Source organism: Bubalus bubalis, chromosome 5 (assembly GCF_019923935.1).
Source record: "Bubalus bubalis isolate 160015118507 breed Murrah chromosome 5, NDDB_SH_1, whole genome shotgun sequence".
Taxonomy (NCBI): Eukaryota; Metazoa; Chordata; class Mammalia; order Artiodactyla; family Bovidae; genus Bubalus; species Bubalus bubalis.
Window position 1 is genome coordinate 3,828,324 of NC_059161.1, and position 22,902 is coordinate 3,851,225.

General features: G+C 49.5%; 1 protein-coding gene across 4 annotated transcripts in view; it reads right to left on the bottom strand.

The window, feature by feature from the left end:
* NEK7 (NIMA related kinase 7) overlaps positions 1 to 22,902 on the bottom strand; it is a 139,091-nt gene that overhangs the window by 60,979 nt on the left and 55,210 nt on the right. For 3 of the 4 annotated variants that reach the window (XM_025285314.3, XM_025285312.3, XM_025285311.3), the window contains exon 3: positions 5,011 to 5,151. The exons of the other annotated variant lie outside the window; for it this stretch is intronic. In XM_025285314.3, coding sequence (XP_025141099.1) covers positions 5,011 to 5,151 — 141 coding nt within the window. The remainder of the gene's footprint in view (positions 1 to 5,010; positions 5,152 to 22,902) is intronic. 4 annotated transcript variants of the gene reach the window in all.

A 22,902-nucleotide genomic window follows, 5' to 3' on the forward strand; every position in this document is an offset into this window, starting at 1 on the left:
AGTTATCTTGCATAAATGGAATCCTAGCCAGGAGTCCGAGCCCACGGGAGCCTGGATGAATGGCTCGCGGCGAGTCCTGTTCTGGGGTCCCCGACCCGCCAGCCGCCCTCGCCCGCATGGTCCCCCTTCCGCCCGGGTTCCCTCCTCGCAGCCCCGGCCCGCAGTAGGGTCCAGGCCCCTCTCCTCCGCCCGTCCCGGCCTGGCTGACCGAGGGGGCGGCCTCTCCTCTGCCGCGCGGAGAACCTCGGCCGTCGGCCGCCAACTGCTGGCCCGCGCTCGCCTCCCTGAGGGCAGGGAGACCGACCCCTTGTCTGAAGGGCAGAAGACAGCGCGGGAGGAGGAAACCCCCGGGCAAGGGCTGCAGCCGCTCAGACAGAAAGGAGAATCCGCGCTCCACACACAGGCCCCAGGGCTGCGGGGGCTGGCGGGGCGGCGGGCGCAGGGGCTCCCCAGGGCCCTCGGCCCCTCTCTGCAGGCGCCTGCACTTCCCAAGGGCACATCAGAGACAGGCCTCAATGCTTCCTCGTGGGCTCCTAAGGTCCCGGCAAAGGACGGCAAGGAACTGGATACCTGTCTGCGTCATTTATTAAAAAAAAGGAACCCCTGTTTCCACGGGGACGCCTTCTAACTTGCTCAGACTACCTACAGTGATCTGCCTCCTGGAGCACCAGAAGCCTCACGTTCTTAAAACCAGAAAGCCTGGCAGAGGTACCACCAGAAATCCATACTTTGTTCTGACTTCCCCAGAGCTTGACGCTCAGCCAAGTTTAGTCAGGGCTTCGAGGGGTTCAGAAGCCACTGTTCGAAGGTCAGGGAAAGGCAGCAACTGAGCCAAACCCTGAGGGTGAGACCTGCCCCGAAAGGCATAGGGGAGGAGGCGCCATGGAAGGAAGGAGAAGAGGACCCCAGGCAGAGCGGTACCCGAGCCCGGGCAGGGAGATGCGGTGGGTGCTGGAGCAGCAGTGGCCGCGGGGACATCGTGAGGATGGCAAGGGGTGAGACTGCAGGGAGGAGGGAACCGGGCGACAGAGGAGAAAGGCCCCCCCCTGGAGCACAGGCGGGGAAGGGGAGCGAGGGCGGCCATGACGGGAAAGCAGCACGTAGCACGGTGGGCGCTTTCCACTGCGCCTGACGGCACGCAGCCTGCCGAGGCACTTCCACCGCCAACGCTGTAGTCACGCAGGCCTGCTGGTTTGGGTTCTGCTTATCCTGTGGCTAAAACACATCCAAGTAGGACGTGCAGGAGAGTGCACCTCCAGAGAGAGGCGAGCAGTGCCCCTCGGGGCTGTGGGCGTGGAACAGGGACTCCCAGTGAAAGCGGAAATGAAGAAACACTCTCCAAGAGAAACCCTGCCCGGGGCTGAGCAAGACGGGGCGCATTCTGAAACGGAAGCATCCACGTTGCTCTCATAGCTGACAAAGGTCCAAGTAACATAACCAGACAACTGAGGTCAGACCTGAAGTAAGAGGTCTAGGGGATGTGGGCCAGTGTGCCGTGGTCAGGATGAAGTCAGAGACAAGGTCCGGTGGAAAGAGAGCATGAGGGAGACAGGAGAGGGGATGTGGCCGGCTGAGACAGAAGCCCCGGAGCGCAGTGAGGGCCCGGACGCCACTGAGAGCAGACCCACCAGGTTCCGCTGGCTGGCCTGGGGAGAAACCAGGATTCCTGGTCTCGGCAGAGACAACGCGGTGCTGGGAGCGGCACAGGGAAATAAGAGCAAGGCGCTGAGAACACACTGTAAAAAGAAAAAAAGGCCCTGCAGACTGGAAGACTAGGGACAAAGATGGAGCCAAATATTTAACTGGGATGAATTCCATAATCACAGTGAACTCTGAAAAAGAGACTGCATATATGGCCATAAAGGGTTAGAAATATATTAAAATCACTGCATGCATTACAAAAGAAACTACTACCCATAAATTTTTAAATGCATAAAAATCCTAATTGCAATCAGGACTGCATGCAAAATATGCAGAATGTAGAATCAAAAATTAACACAGGTAAAAAAGCATTAATGTGCTTTAAAAGGGGATAGTTTTTTAAAAGCTTGAATTATGGAAAATTTGACTTGCAACTGATTTTCTTGATGAATGCTTTAAAATAGCTATTAAATATAAGCAAATATGGGGCATCCCTGGTGGTTCAGATGGTAAAGAATCTGCCTGCAATGCAGGAGACCCAGGTTGATGCCTGGGTTGGGAAGATCCCCTGGAAAAGGGCATGGCAAGTCACTCCAGTATTCTTGCCTAGAGAATCCCATGGACAAGAGGAACCTGGTGGGCTATAGTCCACAGGGTTGCAAAGAGGCAGACAAGAATTAACGACCAAACGATGGATGAGCTGAGTATAACTAGACATCGCATGGACCAGATCAAAACAACTGGCTGCTAGTCTTCCGATACAACTGCGGTTCTAAGACCCAGGCCAAGGGCCCTGGGGAGACTTTTTCAACCTCCCTCTCACTCTGGGCTCCTCAAGGCTGCTCCTGTGGGGTTCCTCTCTCACTGTTACAGACGTGTCTTGGCTACACTTGCACTGGGATCCCTGAGTCCTGTTATTTTGTTCATCTTGGTTCTCAAAGCCTTTGGCACTAACCACTGAACACCAGACGCCCGCTCCCACTGGAGGAGCAGCAGGAAGGGAGGCTGGGAGACAGGGCAGCAAGGCCAGCCCATGCCCCCCAGTTAAGGAGCACCATAATGGTGGAGAACAAACTGTGACGGGATAGGGCGCATTCTCCAAAAGACCAATAATCCTGTCACCACCGCAGGCTCCCGATCCGTGTGTGATCTCGAGAAGGAAAGTGCGCTCAGCACACACTCCCTCCCTTGCACACGCAGGTACCAGGCAGACGTCCAGGAAAGTTACCGGGGCTTCCAGCAAGCCGGTCATGGCAAACTGAAACCTGACACGCGGACAGAGCACAGAAGCGCCCAGAGAACCACGTGGAGGAGCCTGGACACTGCTCCTGCAGAGTCTCATGAAACACTGTGAGCAGAGCAACGGATTATAGATGCAGCGTTTCAACACAGGGCCTCCTCCAGGAAGGGTCCTGGATTAGCTGGAAACAGTGACGCAGCCCTTCAGACCAGTAAGAAGCCTTAAAATAACAAACTGCAGGAGGAAATCCAATGTCTGGTTCCTGGTGAAGTTTCTGAAGAGAGGCTAGGATTCTTCAGACAGGAAAGGAGTCTGGTCAATGGTATTTTAAAACATTTTCATACTAAGCTGCAGAGGTGGCTTATTAAAAAGGAAGAACCCTGGTCTCTCTTTCTCAGCACAAGTGCAATATATCACAAAAATCAACATGTCTGAAATGCAAATATCTTCTTGTAAAGGTTTAAGATAACTGTTCCCTAATTACATAAGCTAAGAATATCTTCGCAGCATCATTCCTCTCTTGTGTGTAGAGGGAGTTGTGCTTAAACTAGAAGAGGTCCCAACTGCAACACAACAAAGCAGAGAGGAAGGCTCATTGCTTCCGTCTCAGGCACATACAAAAGGCAGAGTCCTGCATGTGTGCGCCAGGAGACACACAGGACCTGACATGAACACGACAGAAATACTGCAGCAGCACACAACCGCACACACCCGAGACGAGCAGCACGCAGGAACGGGTACCACACACACCACAGGCGATACCGCACACACATGCATGTCCACACCCGAATACTGCACCTGTAAAGACTGAAGCGTAGCCACACACCAACCCGTGACAATATTTATGGAAATTCAAAAATGCAGAAGCAAACAACAGATTCATTCAGAATTTATACTGATATGGAGAAAAGTCTCGAGAAAAGCAAAGGAATGATACACACAAAACTCAGGACGTGGTGACCTGCGAGGGAAGGGAGTGACGGCTGTGTCTGAGCCACGGGGTGGGTGTGAGGGCACCTGTTCCAGTCCTGACCTCTGACACGTGTGTCCTGTAAACGCTTTCATAAACATTTACTGTACAAGGGAAAACTGTTCCCCTCTGCTGGTGAAGGCTGCTGCAAGGACACTGATCCTTCATGAAATTAAATAGTAAGAGGAGGAGGACACCGAGGTTTCACAGGACTCGACAGAGAAAACGACACCAGGTAGCAGGATAAAACAGGAAGTCTACAGGCGAGTGTCGACAAGAGCGACCTTCTCTCTGAAAAGAGAAGTTATACTGCAGGATGTCAAACACTCTGAGGCAGAAAGGTGAGAGCGTTCCAGAGGGGAGGCAGTGGGCCCGTCAGGGCAGGGCTGGGCCAGGGGAGCTGGGCAGACCCGGGCGCCTGAGGAGCCCCGCACAGCCAGGGCAGGAGGACGGGGCCGATGCCAACGCAGTGTGGGCAGACCCGGGCGCCTGAGGAGCCCGCACACAGCCAGGGCAGCACGGCAGGGCTGGGCCAGGGGAGCTGGGCAGACCTGGGTGCCTGAGGAGCCCCACACAGCCAGGGCAGGAGGCCAGGGCCGATGCCAACGCAGCGTGGGCATGGTAAGCAGGACAGCAATCCCCTGCATTCACCTGTCTCACTTTCTCTCCTCCAGTAAATAAAGTTCACCTTGGTTTTCCGTCTTTTACTGCCAGGCTGGTTCTCCATGAGCACGGAGACGTGCTCCGGAGCGTGCCCGCCAAGTCCTGGCTTCAGGAAGTGCATTCCTCGAGCCGGGTTTCCGTGCTCGAGGCCTGCAGCTGAGGCTGCGACGTGTAGCCACTCACCCAGCTAGGGGCCATGGTGGCAACTCCAGCGTGCCTCTTAAATCCGAGAGCTGTGAAGCCTTCCCAAGACCATTCCAGCCACGGCTGAAGCCGGGGGAACAGAGGAGCTCAGCTTTAGAAGTAGCATGACAACTAAAAAGTGATTTCCACCATACACGGCACTTAATGCAAGCGTTTACAGGACAATTTTTATTCTTTCCCATCATTCTCAACTCAAGACTGTCATGACCCAATCGTTCAGGACATACTTTTCTCTATTTACTATTCACAGAATATAATTTTACATGGATTTATAAAATTAAAGTCATCTTACCTGCACTTTTTTTAAAGCTACTGGTACTCCATCCAAGAGACAGGCTGCCCTATAAACTTCGCTAAATTGCCCGCGACCAATTTTCTTCTCTATTCGAAAGTTGGCTAACGTATTATAGCCCATATCCGGTCGTAAGGCCTTCTGTAATTAAAAAAGTCAGGAAAGTTTTCAATCACACAGTATGCACACAATTGTCAATTGTCTTCACTTAAGTAGGTGATTTCTATGGTAAACCTGTAGACAGTCATTTGTTTGACAGGTATTTATCAAACTATTCATATTATATAAAAATAAACACATACACACACACATACTCACTTAGTCACCCTGCCAACTAGCACATGAAAACCTTCTAAACTTCCTGATGATATTTAACTTCTGCAAAGAACAGTTCCAGGGGCAGCAAGTCTACCACCTGATCATTACATTTTTTTTTTAAGACCTAAGTTTTTAAAAGCAGAATATTAAGAGGAAAGTAGAGAGGTTCCCGGTACACCCCCACCCAGGCACTGCTTTTCTTGTTATCAACACCCCATCAGAGCCGGACCCTGGTCACCACTGACGAACCTACACTGACAAGTCACTATCACCCAAAGTCTACAGTTAACACTGGGGTTCACCCTTACTGCTGGACATTCTCAGTTCACTTCAGTCGCTCAGTTGTGTCTGACTCTGCGACCCATGGACTGCAGCACACCAGGCTTCCCTGTCCATCACCAACTCCAAGAGCTTGCTTAAACTCACGTCCACTGAGTCGGTGATGGCATCCAACCATCTCATCCTCTGTCCTCCCCTTCTCCTCCCCCTTCAGTCTTTCCCAGAACATTCTGTGGGCGTGGACAAAGGGATAACGACCTATATCCGTAATCAGAGTGCTTGTGCGCATGCTCAGTCGCTTAGTTGTGTCCAGCTCTTCGAGGCCCCGTGGACTGGACTCTACCAGGCTCCTCTGCCCATAGGCTTGGAGTGGGGTGTCATTCCCTTCTCCCGGGGGTTTTCTCGACCCCGGGACTGAACCTGCATCTCCTGCATTGGCAGGTGGATTCTTCTACCCCTGAGCCACCTGGGAAGCTCCCCAGAGCTTCATAGTGTATTTATATTACTATAGTATAGTATATAGTATATTTAACACCATAGTATATTTTCCCTGCCCAAAAAACCGTCTGTTCTCTGCCTGTTCACCCCTCGCTCCCCACCAACACCTAGCAGCCGCCGATCTTTTCACTGGACCCACAGTTCTGCTTTTTCCAGAATATCACATAGTTAGAATCATACAGTGTGTAGCCTTTCAGATAGGCCCCTGTCACTTGGAGAAGGAATGGCAACCCACTCCAGTATTCTTGCCTGGAAAAATCCCATGGATGAAGGAGCCTGGTAGGCTACAGTCCACAGGGTCACAAAGAGTTGGACACAACTGAGCAACTTCACGGTCTTTCTTTCTTTCTGTCACTTAGTACATAAATACCTTTTAAACAATATATTTTTTGCTGTTCGTGGGAAAAGACATTTCTTTTTAAAACTCACACTTTTTAGTACTCATTAGACGGCGGGCACTGGACTAGCCCCCAGGGAAGCAGATGTATCCTAAGAAGTGTTTCTGCTCGGAAAGAGCCCATGTGGACACACAAAGGGGCCTCAATTGTGCTGAGTGGATCATGGGGCTGGGAGGGGGCATCACCGTGGGCCCCTCTGGGGGTGGATGTGTTCTATCCACTGTCCTAATTCTTCTGTTCCTTGCTTACAGACTCAGTCATCCATCACCCGGCCACAGGACAGACCTGAGCTGCGCACCTATGGGGTTGAACGCTGTCCAGCGCGGAGGCCACCACACACGCCCCGGGAAGGCTGCCTCTGCAGTGCCTCATGTCACTCCTGCTCTACCTGCAGCAGCTCAGTCTACTGAAACATAACGAAGCGGCTCAGCCATCACATGCGCTTTTCCATCTTCCCTTTTTTTTGGCCAAACACTCGTGGACCTCTTCCAGATCCCGGGATTCCTGATAAGTAGACCCTTCTTGGCCTGGTACCACTCTGCTCACATCTGAATGGACCTTCTCTACTCTGGGCCGACTCGAAGTAAACATGACATTCTTGTGGGGCCTGATTAAGGCCGAACATTAAACACCTATTGGTGCAAACAAAGGGCGCACGGGTTCCTAAGCCCACCAAGGCAGCTTGAACTCAAATACACGGTCCTCAGATAAACCGTAGTTAGGGCTGATAACCCCATGACGTATGCAAAGGGCTGTTTTGACATATATATGGGCATTACATTAACCCCTAATACAGGCGGCCGTGTTCATGTCACTATATCTATCACGCTAGCAAAAAAACTGTAGAATTCTGCTGGACTTTCACTGCCATTCAAATGCAACGTTTATCAAAAAAGAGGGGAAAAGTAGCAATAACTTGTTACTGTGCATAGCTTCTCTTTCTTCTGAAAAGTCCAAAATAAGAAAAATACCACTCTTCCTTTAAGACATGCAAAACAATCAGAATACAAATTTCACAAATTCGTTATGTGAATATAAACCATAAATAACTGGCAGAATAGAATAATAACACGACTACAATAAAAAAGGTCCCATTTTGGCACCTATAATGTAACTGGTCCTATAAATTAGTACTTTTTATGCAATTTAATTCCATTCTCGTGATGATCCTATCAGGCAGATGTTATCACACCAGGATCTATAGCTAGCTGATGCCCAAGCCCCAGTTCCCAACACAGGGTGAGCCATCCTCTGGGGTTACTAAACAGCCACCTACAATGTAATCAATATTACAGTGCCCTATGCGATGACCCACAGCATTCTCAATTTTAGGCCTTTTGATGAATAAAACAGAAATGGGACTAGAAACACACATACCAAAAATGAAAATAAAAAGTAGGAATGAAATCATAAAATAAAGGAGACGACCTGCCGCACTGCTCAAGTGTAAGGTTTCTTTTCGTGGCCGCTGAGGCGAGCTTACAGCTGTCACAGAGACGCGAGGTGAAGGCCACTCAGTCCTCTCCGACGCTCCAGGTCAAACTCTCCAGGCCACTCAGTCCTCTCCGACGCTCCAGGTCCAACTCTCCAGGTCCGACTCTCCAGGCCACTCAGTCCTCTCCGACTCTCCAGGTCCGACTCTCCAGGCCACTCAGTCCTCTCCGACGCTCCAGGTCCAACTCTCCAGGTCCGACTCTCCAGGCCACTCAGTCCTCTCCGACTCTCCAGGTCCGACTCTCCAGGTCCGACTCTCCAGGCCACTCAGTCCTCTCCGACTCTCCAGGTCCAACTCTCCAGGTCCGACTCTCCAGGTCACTCAGTCCTCTCCAGCTCTCCAGGTCCAACTCTCCAGGTCCGACTCTCCAGGCCACTCAGTCCTCTCTGACGCTTTGTGACCCCATGGACCATAGAGTCCATGGAATTCTCCAGGCCAAAATGCTGCAGTGAGTGGCCTTTCCCTTCTCCAGGGGATCATCCCAACCCAGGGATCAAACCCAGGTCTCCCTCACTGCAGGCAGATTCTTTACCAGCTAAGCCACCAGGGAAGCCCAAGAACACTGGAGTGGGTAGCCTATCCCTTCTCCAGGGGATCTTCCTGACCCAGGAATTGAACCCGCGTTTTCTGCATTGCAGGCAGATTCTTTACCAACTGCTCCATCAAGGAACTGTCACCTACTTAACAAACGAAACTTACGAAGTCTCACTTTTTAGATATAGTCAGTGGATGTTAGCAACTTCTAGCTTTCGTAACTTCATTTCACTTAACGAGGAGAGACTTTCAATTGTCCAAGCTTTTCTAACAAGTGTTTTTGTTTTTGTTTAATTTACACACTAGGACAGACTGCAACATGGAAGAGGTGGGTTTCCTTCCTCTCTTCCAAACATCTAGAGTGCTCCTTCTCCAGATGAAAAGGTATGGGTCTCCGAGGTGACACTCGGCTTCCTCATCGGGAACGCTACCACGCACGCACTTCAGGCCTGCCAGGGACCCCCGTCCCCTGTCCGCGCGATAACTGACAAACGTGCGCGGGGGCTGCTGAGGCGCTGTGACGACCGCATGCTGAGCGCGGAGGACGGCTAATGTGTTTTGGCATGCAGGCGCTTAATCACACATTTACATATGCAATGACCTACATTTGCATGTCAGATCACACACTGTCTGGGTTTATTAAGGCTGGGCGCCTCCCTGCGCGTGGCCGCCGGAGTGGCGAGTGAGGGCCAGAGGGCGGCGTTTTTTTGGCAGCAGAGGGATGAGCTGCCACCCAGGATTAGGCTGATACGGCCTGAGCATTAGACACTTCATTAGACGTAATCTGTTTAACAGTGGGCAGTGTATGTAAACTTCACAGCCCATTTGCGGCACCCTTTCCCCCCCGTGGCCTTTCTTCAAAGGGCAGCGCGGCTGACTGACAGCCTGTCTCATCTGCTCCCATGTCCTGTCGCCAGGCCTAGATGCGAGGAGCAGACATAAGACGGAGCGGGGCTGCACATCCCAGCACCCCCACCCCGAGGCTCGGGCACGCTGTGGTGATCTGCAGAAAGATCAGCCTGGGCACAGGGTGGTCTCCTTTAAGACATGGTCAGGCAGGTGACACACACCTGGCCGGTGATTCTCGGACGCTGTGGCCGGTGCCCTGCTGCATGTGGATGAGTTATGTCCCAGGTAAACAGCACTGTATGAGGTGCTTAAAATAAAAGAGATGACATCATCAGGCCAGTGCCCATGCAAGTAAAGAACTATTTTTAGGGAAGAGCTGTATTTTTTTTTTTTTTTTTTGGATGTGGTCCAATTCCCCATATTTTTTAACTTAGCACCTGAGTTATGCTGGGGAATAAAATAACTCAGCAAAATACTGAGATGCAAATTGGATACAAAATAAAGCAAGTAAGATCACTGCAACTGCCTTGCCCTGCTCTCCATGCAGTGCATAAACGGGGTCTCAGTCCCTGCAGCCCCTTCATCACCAGGCTATGTGTCTGAGCCCCATGAAATGACTTCTGGAATAATGTGAGTCATTTAAAGGATTTTCAGCTTTTATGAAAGTTAAATACCACTCTGTCTCCTCCATCACACACTGAGCCCACCTACACCAGAGGCAGGGGGTCTCACAGACACCCCACACCTGCCCCGGCCTCCCCACTATCCTTCCCGTCTGCCTCCAAGTCCAGCAGCAGCTCACCCCTGTGTGAGGACACACAGCGTCCAAGTGACCCGGCCTTCTGGGGACCTGTGCTCTGCACACGTGGCCCACCTCTGCTCACCGTGGAGACCCAACTGACAGCCCTTCCCAGGGGGCCCCTGCCCTGGGCCCACAGTCTTCAGCAGCAGTCAACTCTGCAGACAGCCGTGCAAGCTCAGGCACGGGGCTGGGTTCCAGATCTCAGTGGCTTTTAATTATTTGTTTACATGTGTCTATTTCTCCCTCCAAGCACAGCTTCTCAAAGGCAGAAACCAAGCTTGTGCCCAGATGCCACGAAGGTGGCGTGACATGAAACAGACAGTAAGTATCTACTAAATAGGTGAACACAGCTGAAAGAACTCCCTCTGCCCTTAACAGCTTCCAACGGGTGAGACGGAGACTTGCCTTGCACCCCTGCCAGATCGGGAGACTTGAGTGCTAACCCACTGTCCCCGCTGGGGTGATATGTGAAGCCCTGAGCACCGCCGCCTAAGGCCTGCCCTGACAGCGATGGTGCTCTCGTCACTACGTCATGTAAGGCCCTCTGCAGCCCCACACACTGAAGCCCACCAGGCTCCTCTGTCCATGGGACTTTCCAGGCAAGAATACTGGCATGAGTTGCCATTCCCTTCTCCGGGGGATCTTCCTATCCAGGGACTGAACGTGAGTCCCCGCACTGGCAGCGAGTTCTTTGCCACCGAGCCACCAGGGAAGCCAGGTTCTCACAAAGCCCCAGAGAAACAGCACAGGGTCTGCAGGCACTCCACAAGGCTGGGCTGGAGCCTCACATCTGAGTCTCAGTGTCTTTCTCAGCTGGGCAGCTGCCCAAACCTTGTACCCACTTCCCCAGGGCAGGCGGGAGCCCACCTGAGGGCAGCCTGCGAGTGTCGCCAGGGGCAGAGCTCGCACACGCACGTGCTCACTGTCACCTATGCCCCTTCCCGGGGGCACCCACGGTCACAGCCTGCCACCGACCCTCTCTCCCCACAGCCTCCTCCAAGTCGAGGCGTCGATTTTCTTCTTCGGCCCTCCTTCTCTGGGCCTTGAATCTACAGCCAGACTTCCGCGTGCCAGCAGCCTCTCTACTAGGGTCTCCAAGCACTGCCCAGCCCTGGGCTCGCCCTCCAGCCAGACACTCCAGTTAGCACGTGGACTCTCGCCCTGATCCACAGATGAACACAGCCGGACCCCTTGCATATAAGGCTCCTTGGAGACATACACTATATCTAAGTAAAATTTTCCTGCCCAAAGGCCTTCTAATTACTGTGGGGGAGCAGGTAATACCTAAAACCATGTGTGGTGGTAACTCGGCTTCTGGTTGGAACATGGTCACACTCAAGTTTAAAGTCGCAGGCGAACTGAAGAGAGCAACTGCTTGAAAGCCTGTAAACCCTCCAAGTTTGAAACTGCAAGCTCTTGGTGACAAAAGAAACTGAGGGACATGACTAATTCAGCACCAAGTAGCTTCCACAATTACGAAATAAAGACCACATAACTCCCTAAAATATTTTTCAAGCGGATTCTTCTTTGGATTAAGTCTTAAAATGTAACTGTTTGACTGTTTTTACTGGTGTCACTTCATCTCTGCATCGCTAACGGTGAGACACCGTGACCCCTTAAATAGAGGGCGTGGGTATGATAGGCGCTGGAAGCGTGTGCGTTACATTTTTGTGGTAAGTTATGTTTAATCTCCTGAGATGTGTGAATCCGCAAGTTAAAAGAATCCTAAAATCTCAGAAAAGTAAAATAAATACTCAAAATCACATATGACGACTAAAAAAATCAAACCTGAGAGTGAAGGAAGCTTTATGTAACACCTTACATGTCCGGCATTCTCATTAAGGAAACTCTTGTTGATCTGAATGCGCTTTAATTACCAACCACCAGATCATGCTAACTAATTGGGATTAACTTCTACGTGTTAGTCCCCTCCTGCACATAAATACTTTTCATTTCAAAGTAAAACGCAGTCTGTTGTGCCCCTGGCTCATACTCTCACAGGTGCAAACTCGTTAAACAACAATTTCCCAGGACTAAATTAATTTCTCTAATTTCTTTTAAATTTGAAGGCAAGAACGTTTAATGAGCAGTAAGATAATTCAGGGTAACATGATGATAATAGTTCTCTCTGGGGAAATTAGAGGAGCCCCGCCATGGACTCCACAGACTCTCCAGGGAGAAAATCCTGTCCTGACAATTCCTGGAGGTACTGTTATCAACAATCTAATGTACAAGCCAGGATTAACAATACTTAACACCATTAATAAGGTTTTCACTGTTACTGCAAACTTGTCTCTTGCTGGTGATTTTCATCTTACCAACTCTGTAATCTAACAAATACTATACTTAATGTTAATATTATTAAATTTCTCCAAAATTTGAAAGTAACGAAACTTAAAAATGCCCTTCAATTTTATTTGGCAATGAAGCTCATTCTATGGATGATCTTTAAAGAGACATTACTCAGCTCCCAACTACACAAACTGGAATGCCCTTTTGACAATATCTCACACAGAGCTCTTACATACTACTTTCTATATAAACCTCACCAGAAATTTAAAAAACATGTTAAAACAAAAACATCACATGTGCCAGCAATCTAATTAGTCATTCTTCTTCCCATTTGAAAAATCATCTCCCTAAAATTTTTTAAGCTATTTCAAAAGTAACCTATTCCTAAAGACACTAAAAGTCTGAGATTTAAGTCAGCTGGAATGATATACCATTAATCACTATAACTGGCTTTTTATCAAACAAAGGAGAGAATTCACTACAGCATAAGAAAAATGAATGATCAAATTCAACCAATTATTTAAACATTTATAAGATCTTGGTATTTGTATCATTTAACCATCATTAGTTATACTACCTAGCATGATAATTACTATATCCAAATTATGTAACCAAAAATACTGGTTACCTCTCCTGGCATTTCAGGACCAGGGTAATGACAGAGACACTGCCACCAGGCCCGTGAGCACCAGCTGCTGCAGCTGCTGAAATTCAACACTGCGAGCAAGAAGCCTTTCACTGCGACAGAGACAAACGGAAGACGTTTTCTTCAATTTATTCATTTATTCCACAGTTATTAATAGAGGACAGGCTTAAACAAACATGTGATCCAAAAACAGTAAAAAGGCAATAAGCAATATTAGTATCTGAGAGAAGGAAATGGCAACCCACTCCAGTACTCTTGCCTGGAGAATCCCAGGGACAGAGGAGCCTGGTGGGCTGCCGTCTATGCCCCACAAAGGGTCGGACACAACTGAACCGACTTACCAGCAGCAGCAGCAGCAACAAGATTAATATCTAATATTTAGGTACTATGCAGAGAAATAAAATAGAGTGATATAATAGGAAATGAACAATGGTTATTTTGGATTGGGTGATACTGGGATGACCCCACGGAGGAGGTGACATTTTGGTTAACAGATTAAAAGATTAAAAGACCAGAAGGAAAAGAAAGTGCCAGAAAGCAGCCCTGGGGGAAACATCTTCAGGGAGGAAGGAGCTAGATGTGTCTGAAGAACACTGGCTGGAGGGTGGAGAAGACTGCAGGTAAGGACCAGGGTCAGAGGTGAGCACGCTGAGAGCATGAGTGTGGGCTGTGGGTCTCCAGCAGAGAGGCTCCAAACTCACGACCCTGACCCTACGTGGAGAAAGGCAGGGAGAGGAGGAGAGCCAGAGAGGGGGAGAGCGGGGAGAGCACGGAAGGCCTGGCCTGGCCGGACCTGACGGCAACAGTGAGGCGCGCACAGCGCACGGGCCAGGACGCGACCCTCAGGTGGGCCCCGAGGACTCGGACTGCGGGAACTGAACATGAGGGCGAGGGGAGAGGGACGCCAAGGACGGCTCATGGGCTCAGGGCTTGAGCACGTCGACGGGAGAGGGAAGCCGCTGACGGGGGTGTGTTGCTAACAGAGGTGTGACAAAGGATGGAACACGACACAGAAACAGGCACAGAGAGACCTGTGCGCCGAGAGCGCTGCGTCGTCTCTGCCACACGCGTCCTCACCCACTGAGAGCCAGCATCTTGTCCTGGCCTCCGAGCGCTGTCCACGTGCCAGGCACAGCACCTGCAGGCTCCACGGCCAGGACTCCGTAAAAACTGCTGCTGCTGCTGCTAAGTCGCTTCAGTCGTGTCCGACTCTGTGCGACCCCAAACAGGCACAATGGGAGCATGTGGACTTATTTCCAGAAAGGCCTCTGATACTGAAAATCCATTTGAAATCCCTCCTTGGATTGTAATCAGTTTGTGAATCATGAAAACTTCTGGTCTCACCTAGCCCACGAGGCTCCCCTGTCCATGGGATTCTACAGGTAAGAACACTGGAGTGCGTTGCCATCTCCTTCCCCAATGCAGGAAAGTGAAAAGTGAAAGTGAAGTCGCTCAGTCGTGTCCAACTCTTAGCAACCCCATGGACTGCAGCCTACCAGGCTCCTCCATCCATGGGATTTTCCAGGCAAGAGTACTGGAGTGGGGTGCCATCGCCTTCTCCAAAGTAGTGCTCCCCTAACCCACAGGGCGGAAGAGCGAGGCATAGGTAGGCGTTCAGTACCTTCCCTCCAGCACACAGCCAGCAAGTGGGGGAATCCAAGCACTTACACAGGGCAGTGCAAAGTCAGGGCTCAGGCCCTAAGCCACCCTGCTAAACGTCCAGCTCTCCTGTGTCCTCCTGGTCCTTCAGACAGGATCCCCGTGAACGCTGGGGCCCGCGCGGCACCAAGCTCAGCCCTCTCTGCTCACTGCGCTCATCACGGGCCCACGCAGCTCCGCGTCCTGGCTCCCCCTAGGCCGGCGCTGGGAGCTGGGGTGGGCTTTCGCTGACCCCGTGTGCCCCCCCGACCCCCTACTGGGTGCCCCATCAGAACTCTCCTAGGAAGTCCTCCTCTTCCACCTCCCTGTTCTGCACTGAACGAGATCCGGTCAAGGGAGGAAAAGAAGGCATAATTAAATGCAGTGCGTACAAGCGTTCCTGGAAAAAGAAGTACTCATCAAAACTTCAAAATCAGGGTTGGCATTTGTTTTATGAACACTTCGTGAGAGAGCTGTGTGAAGCATGCCCACAGGTATGTGAGAAAGTCACAATATCCCATAATAAAGGTATAAAGGGAGACAAAATGTAAAGGAATCCTAATTGTAAAATGATACAACTGATTTCTAACAAACATACTAGATTCTATACAGTCAACGTTGCCCTTCAAACAGGCACAATGGGAGCATGTGGACTTATTTCCAGAAAGGCCTCTGATACTGAAAATCCATTTGAAATCCCTCCTTGGATTGTAATCAGTTTGTGAATCATGAAAACTTCTGGTCTCACCTAAGAAGAGATCATCTTTTAATCGAAAGAAGAATACCAAGACAATTTACTTTTTCCACCAAGTACAAACTTGGCTCCAAAGGATTTCTAAATATTCCAAATATAAAATTCATCCTCAAAAATGGAATCATTTTCATCACTGAATTTATTAAAACTACATTTCAGGCTCTGAATGCAGTTCCAAATAGAATTGGCAAGCTATTTTGATTAACGTATACCTCATCTGGTCCCACCACTTCATGGGAAATAGATGGGGAAACAGTGTCAGACTTAATTTTTTGGGGCTCCAAAATCACTGCAGATGGTGACTGCAGCCATGAAATTAAAAGACGCTTACTCCTTGGAAGGAAAGTTATGACCAACCTAGATAGTATATTCAAGAGCAGAGATATTACTTTGCTAACAAAGGTCCATCTAGTCAAGGCTATGGTTTTTCCAGTGGCCATGTATGGATATGAGAGTTGGACTGTGAAGAAAGCTGAGTGCTTAAGAATTGATGCTTTTGAACTGTGGTGTTGGAGAACACTCTTGAGAGTCCCTTGGACTGCAAGGAGATCCAACCACTCCATTCTAAAGGAAATCAGTCCTGGGTGTTCATTGGAAGGACTGATGCTGAAGCTGAAACTCCAATACTTTGGCCACCTCATGTAAAGAGTTGACTCACTGGAAAAGACCCTGATGCTGGGAGGGATTGGGGACAGGAAGAGAAGGGGACGAGGATGAGATGGCTAGATGGCATCACCGACTCGACGGACATAAGTCTGAGTGAACTCTGGGAGTTGGTGATGGACAGGGAGGCCTGGCATGCTGTGATTCATGGGGTCGCAAAGAGTCAGACATGACTGAGCAACTGGACTGAACTGAACTGAACTGATACCTCATCTTTGAACCAGTCAATCCTAAAGGAAATCAATCCTGAACATTCATTAGAAGGACTGATGCTGAATCTCCAATACTTTGGCCACCTGATACAAAGAGCTGATTCATTGGAAAAGACCCTGATGCTGGGAAAGATTGAGGGCAGGAGGAGAAGAGGGCAGCAGAGGATGAGATAGCTAGACAGCACCACTGATTCAATGGCCATGAATTTAAGTAAATTCTGGGAGACAGTGGAAGACAGAGGAGCCTGGAGTGCTGCAGTCCATGGAGTCACAGAGAGTCAGACACGACTTAGCAACCAAACAACAACAACGCCATCTCTGAACACATCAGACTATTCAAACAGAAATGTCCAAGACAGCAGATGAGAGAACCCTTACTGTATTCCCATTCTTTTAAAAATCATCTAAATTTCTCAAGGATTTCCTTTCAAAGCTTAGAAACATCTAGCCCTAAATACGTTAAGTATGAACAACCAATCTAAATTCAAAACTCAATCAAGCTTTAAATATTCTGATGTCACTTCTCATTTGACAGAGTTCTTTTTAGTCTACATTACCAAGCCTTTTCCTAAAGTAACTTTCAATAACTAAAATCCATATAATATTAAGATAATTAGGCTGATCAAAATTAAGCTTTCATTTAGAGATTAATTCATTCATCCAACAAATATCTGGATACCCATGACCTAGTACTCATTCATATAAAGTATGGTCTACCCACTCCAGTGTTCTTGCCTGGAGAATCCCAGGGACAGGGAAGCCTGGTGGGCTGCTGTCTATGGGGTCGCAGAGAGTTGGACACGACTGAAGCGATGTAGCAGCACAGACGTGAACACTGCACTGTGGTATAGCATATTCTTATTTATTAGAAGCATATCAGTGTGAAACTACCCAGTAGTCATTATTTTTCTGAGAGTAATCTTTCTGCTGTCTTCCAAATTACATGCTTCCTCTGGGATAACACTTTTCTTATGACCTTTGCCATGTAGCTCACATACATTATAATGAGCCTTTATGTTGATTACAGTCCATTAGGGACTAAATCTCCTTGAGCAGCTCCTGAGACTGTGATCAAAGTACCTGAAATATGGAGTTGAAAGAGAGCTCAGTATAAGCAAGATATGACTGAATCTGTGTCCAAAATAGGGAAAGACACAACATGCAGCTGGAGGAGAAAAAGGAGCCCTTATGATGTAAGACCCTCTGCATCACACAAAAAAACGCAGAACCCATCCTCAAGCCCAGAAATTAACGTCTCTCAGAAGTATGGCTCAGCGGTAAAGAATCTACCTGCAACACAGGAGACGCGGGTTCAATTTCTGGGTCGAGAAGATCTCTTGGAGAAGGAAATGGCAACCCACTCCAGTATTCTTGCCTGGGAAATCCCATGGACAGAGGAGCCTGGCGGGCTACAGACCAAGGGGCTGCAAAGAGTCAGACATGACTCAGTGACTAAGCAACAACAACAAATAATAATGATAAAATATACACTTTGGAAAGATGACTCTTGCTATAGTGTGAAGCATGAACTAGAAATAGAAAAATGAGAGGAAAAGAGACTGGTTCAGAAGGTTCCACAATAATACAGGCAAAAGGTGGCAGAAATCTAACAGTAGGCACAGTCGGGATGCAGAGAACTAGCAGATTCCAGAGCTACTTAAGGAGTAAAGTCAGCGGCCTGTGTCAGGAATACAGCAAGGCCCCTACACATGAACTTCAAGTTGCAAACTTTCCAAGAAGAGAACGTGGCTCTAGTTTCAGAGAGGAAGCAGAACCTGTGCCGTGGACGCCAGGCGTGAGCGGCACTGCAGCCTGCCCGCCGTCGCCCGTCGCTGACGGCCCTTCTGCTCTCCCGCCTCCCCCCCTCCCCCCCTCCCTCCTCCATCAGTGACTGCTCCTGCCTGTGCACCGGGTGCAGCCCCTTCAGTGACTGCTCCTGCCTGTGCACCGGGTACAGCCCCTTCAGTGACTGCTCCTGCCTGTGCACTGGGTGCAGCCCCTTCAGTGCTCCTGCCTGTGCACCGGGTGCAGCCCCTTCAGTGACTGCTCCTGCCTGTGCACTGGGTGCAGCCCCTTCAGTGACTGCTCCTGCCTGTGCACTGGGTGCAGCCCCTTCAGTGCTCCTGCCTGTGCACCGGGTGCAGCCCCTTCAGTGACTGCTCCTGCCTGTGCACCGGGTGCAGCCCCTTCAGTGACTGCTCCTGCCTGTGCACTGGGTGCAGCCCCTTCAGTGCTCCTGCCTGTGCACTGGGTGCAGCCCCTTCAGTGACTGCTCCTGCCTGTGCACTGGGTGCAGCCCCTTCAGTGACTGCTCCTGACTGTGCACCGGGTGCAGCCCCTTCAGTGACTGCTCCTGCCTGTGCACTGGGTGCAGCCCCTGGGCCGGCTGCTGTGCTGCACTGCTGTGCTGTCAGGGTAAAATTGTTTCCCTTACTTCCTGTGTTTGGCTTTTATGCATTGTTTGCCTGAAAAGTATTATAAACTCAGTAGAGTGCAGTACTATATGGGTGACTGTTAGTTGGGTACCCAGGCCAACTTTGCTGGACTTAGGAACATACCCTTGGAACAGAACTCGTTTGTGTGTCCGGGACTTACCGTAGCTGAAACACATGTTCACGGTGTTCAGCACAGGGTGGGTGCTCTTGGAAGAACTCTCTCAGCAGCAGGGCTTCTGCCCTGGACAAAGGCCAGATGATGCTGAGAAGGAAGGTGGGGGCTGGGGGTCAAGCATCCAGCTAGTGTGAGGGCTCACAAGGAGGTCGGGAGACAACAGCGACAAGGAAGGTGAGCGCCCTTCCTTTGGGAGGCAGACCCTCGAGGAAGTGGGTCTTACCCTCATCACCCCAAAAACAAGGAGGAGTCAAGGGCTGGAAGAGGCTCTGTGGATGGAGAGGTGGCGCCCTGACCCCCAACTCTCATGGTGTGCAGCTTATTATTAATATCAGCAGAGAACCAGCAGCCTCCACGGGAAAGGATGCCGGGAAACAGCAGCCTTGGGGCAAAGAGGTCTGTTCCAGCTGGGAAGCTTAAAGGGACGGCCGGCCAACGTCACCGCTTATTGGCTACTCCCTGACAAGATGCTCGTACCTTCCCAGCAACCAGAATGAGGAAGGCCCCTCTTCCTGCCTGTACCCCTGGGATGCTTTCCCACCTTCACAGGGAGCCAAAGGGTTACAAACAGTAACAGCTTCAAGTTTACAAACAGTAGGTATGACCTAAGTCCTGGTGATGATCATAATTAAAATAAATCCACCCTCTAGACACACCCAGGAATTCTTATAATTGCGCTCTGATTATAACTGTTTCATATTTAACTTTACGATAAAAAGTGACGGCAGCAGAGTGCTCTTCAATGATCAGAAATCAAAATAGTCACAAAATGTTAGCTGCCGACTTCCGTCATGTAAAATCGGCCTCACACTAAAATGTAAACATCTCACCGTTTCTGTGTCACCATCAATAACACAGTCTGCATTTTCTAATTAAGCTATAATAAATTCGTTGTTCAAAAAACAAGAGTCCAAAAGCAACGTGAACATAACAGCGTGGAAATCTAGTCAAAATATCCTGTACTTTTGAGACTTTAGTGGAAGGAGTCAAAGAAGGAAAACAGGAAGGAAATGGAAGGTGATAGAAAAAAAAAAAATTCCCTAAGTTCAGTGAAGGATAATAGTAACAACAACAAAAATTAAGAGAGAAACTCACACGGCACTAAAATGAGACCACACAGGACGCATTGCAGGGTTCGAGTATTCACCTCAGAACAAGAAAAAGAAAGACACACTGAGAATATACATCACGTGTCATTATACAGAGAGTGGGTATCTGACACTGAGAAACCTGACTTCCTCGGTTTCCTGTTTATGTGCAGACACGTATCAGCATCACAGCAGCGGAGGGAGTCACTCAGCTAACCGTATGCTGCCTTATCACCCTGTTGTTCGGGCCAATGGTGTGGAACAAAACAAAAGAAGGTTGTCAACCTGGAGCAGAAGCTGTCCTTTGCCAGCTTTTTAAAATCCTGCTCCTGAGAGCAGTAACATTTTTCAAAGACTTAATCAGCAGTAACGCTCGTGAACTCTTGTCAGGTAATCTCCCACCATCAGTCTGCATGCAGAGACAGGGGTCCCCCTGCCGCCCCTGCCTGCGTGGGCGACACCGGCCTATTTCCCAGGAGAGTGGGGTACCTCTGCCCACTGGTGGGCAGAGGCCGGATGAAGGGAACCGTGTCAAAGAGACACAGAGCCACGGACACAGCTTTAGACTCGTGCTGCGTGGCAGCCGTGGGTCCCAGGAAACCGTGCCTCCTGGCTGGTGAGTCAGCAGCAGCAAAAATCAAAGTGCTGCTTTTCCTTTCCTTTGGAATTTGGAGCTGTTCAAAACAGAATTTCAAAATCATGACATAACTACCTAATTTTAGTAGCGCTGCTTTTACCGTCTGCACAGAAACAATATACAAAACACTAACATCCGTGTGTGTGTGTGTGTGTGTAAAACTGGCACGTAGATATGTCTGCATCTAGGAGAAACTGCATACCATAATCTTGGATATTTTATGACCATAATATAAAATACAGATGCTAGATTTGAAAAAACAATCCTCTTGAAATTAAAATACTGGCCTTACTTAAGCTCTTAAGGGTCTCTTTTGTGAATACAGTACAGATAATTCAGACAAGTGTAACAGAGGAAACAATGTAAAACTCAACTATGCAGGCACACGCTCGCCTGCAGGCGCCCCGGCGGGCTCAGTCGGGGGTCCTTCCCGAGCCCCTGCTGCGATGAGGGACCTGCAGCATCACAGTGCACCCAGAGAGAGCAAGACAAAGCACAAACCCTCAAGGTTTGGAGAGAGGTTTCCTATCCTAACCCGATGGGAAAGATGAGGTTTTATGTCCATGTGAAGTGACACAGGGCTCAGAAACACCAGAAGAGATGTTACCAAGGGTGCACCGTCAGGGCTCCAAGAAAAAGTATGACATTCGCAAAATCAGAAAAAGCTTCACAGTGGAGACAGCATTTTAGACGGTCCTTGAAGGGTGGGTAGATTTCAAACTCTGGAGAGGGAGAAGAGGGGTCAGGCAAGATAAGTAGTCACACAGGCAGAGAGTTCAGCTCAGGCGCTCAGGTGTGTTGGACTCTCTGTGACCCCGTGGACCACAGCACGCCAGGCCTCCCTGTGCATCACCAACTCCCAGAATTTACTCAAACTCACGTCCATTGAGTCGGTGATTACATCCAACCATCTCATTCTCTGTCGTCCCCTTCTCCTCCTGCCCTCAATCTTTCCCAGCATCAGGGTCTTTTCCAATGAGTCAGCTCTTCGCATCAGGTGGCCAAAGTATTGGAGTTTCAGCTTCAGCATCAGTCCTTCCAATGAATACCCAGGACTGATCTCTTTTAGGATGGACTAGTTGGATCTCCTTGCAGTCCAAGGGACTCTCAAGAGTCTTCTCCAGCACCACAGTTCAAAAGCATGCATTCTTCACAGAAAAGACGGCAGTATTTCCTGGGCTGTGCCTCACAGACACGGATTCTGAGAGAAGCCAATAGATGTGCTTACAGAACAGTGCAGTCAAATAGGTTTGGGAAACACTAATCCTGCCTGGAAATTCACAGTGCGCACCTCTCTGAGGAAGCAGCTGTGCAAACCCAAGCCTCCCAAACTCATCTCACTCACTGCAAAGCACATCTGTAGAAGACCAATCACAAGTACTGAAACTGAATCTGTGATTTTAAAACTCCCAGCGATCAAAAGTCCAGGACCAGGTGACCTCACAAGCAAATTCTACCAAATATTTGGAGAAGAGTTAACACCTGAAACTATTCCAAAAATCTGCAGAGGGAGGAACCCTTCCAAACTCACTCTATGAGGCCAGCTTCACCCTCATACCAATACCAAGACACCACGAAAGAACACCTGTGGATTCTTCATTTCCAGAATGACTACCAAGCAGAACTGGAACAAGCCTAGCAGAGTAAACCTGGGACACTGCACAACGCCTCCAACACCGAACTGAGGAACAGAATTTACGAATGGCAGCTGTGCAGGGGTGAGCGTGATTTCAGACACGTCATCGTACGCTGGGCTTCAGGGCGAGCGTCCACAGGCAATCAGCACAGTAAGTAATTCAATAGTGTGTGTACACCTTCTGCTGAAACCTTCCTTTAGCTTCACCCTATGGTACAAAAGAACGAGCTAATACTGAACAGGAGAAACACAGTGCTGGTCAGAGAGGACGAGAAAAGCCACGGTAACGGACGGTGGGCAACGCGGGACCCCAGGCTGAAGCGGAGACAGACTGAACACAGGCACCACCTCGCCTCCGCTCCTCCCTGAGCCCAGCAGGAGCTCCCAAACCTGCAGGTCATTCAAGTCAAAAGCAAAGCTGCCTCCATTTTTTTTTTTAAATATATGTCCATGAGAACTAAATATTCTAAAACAGTATTTTATATTGGAAACAATCCTGATTTAAGCTTGGAAGCTCATAATCAGCATGTTCGGCACCTTATT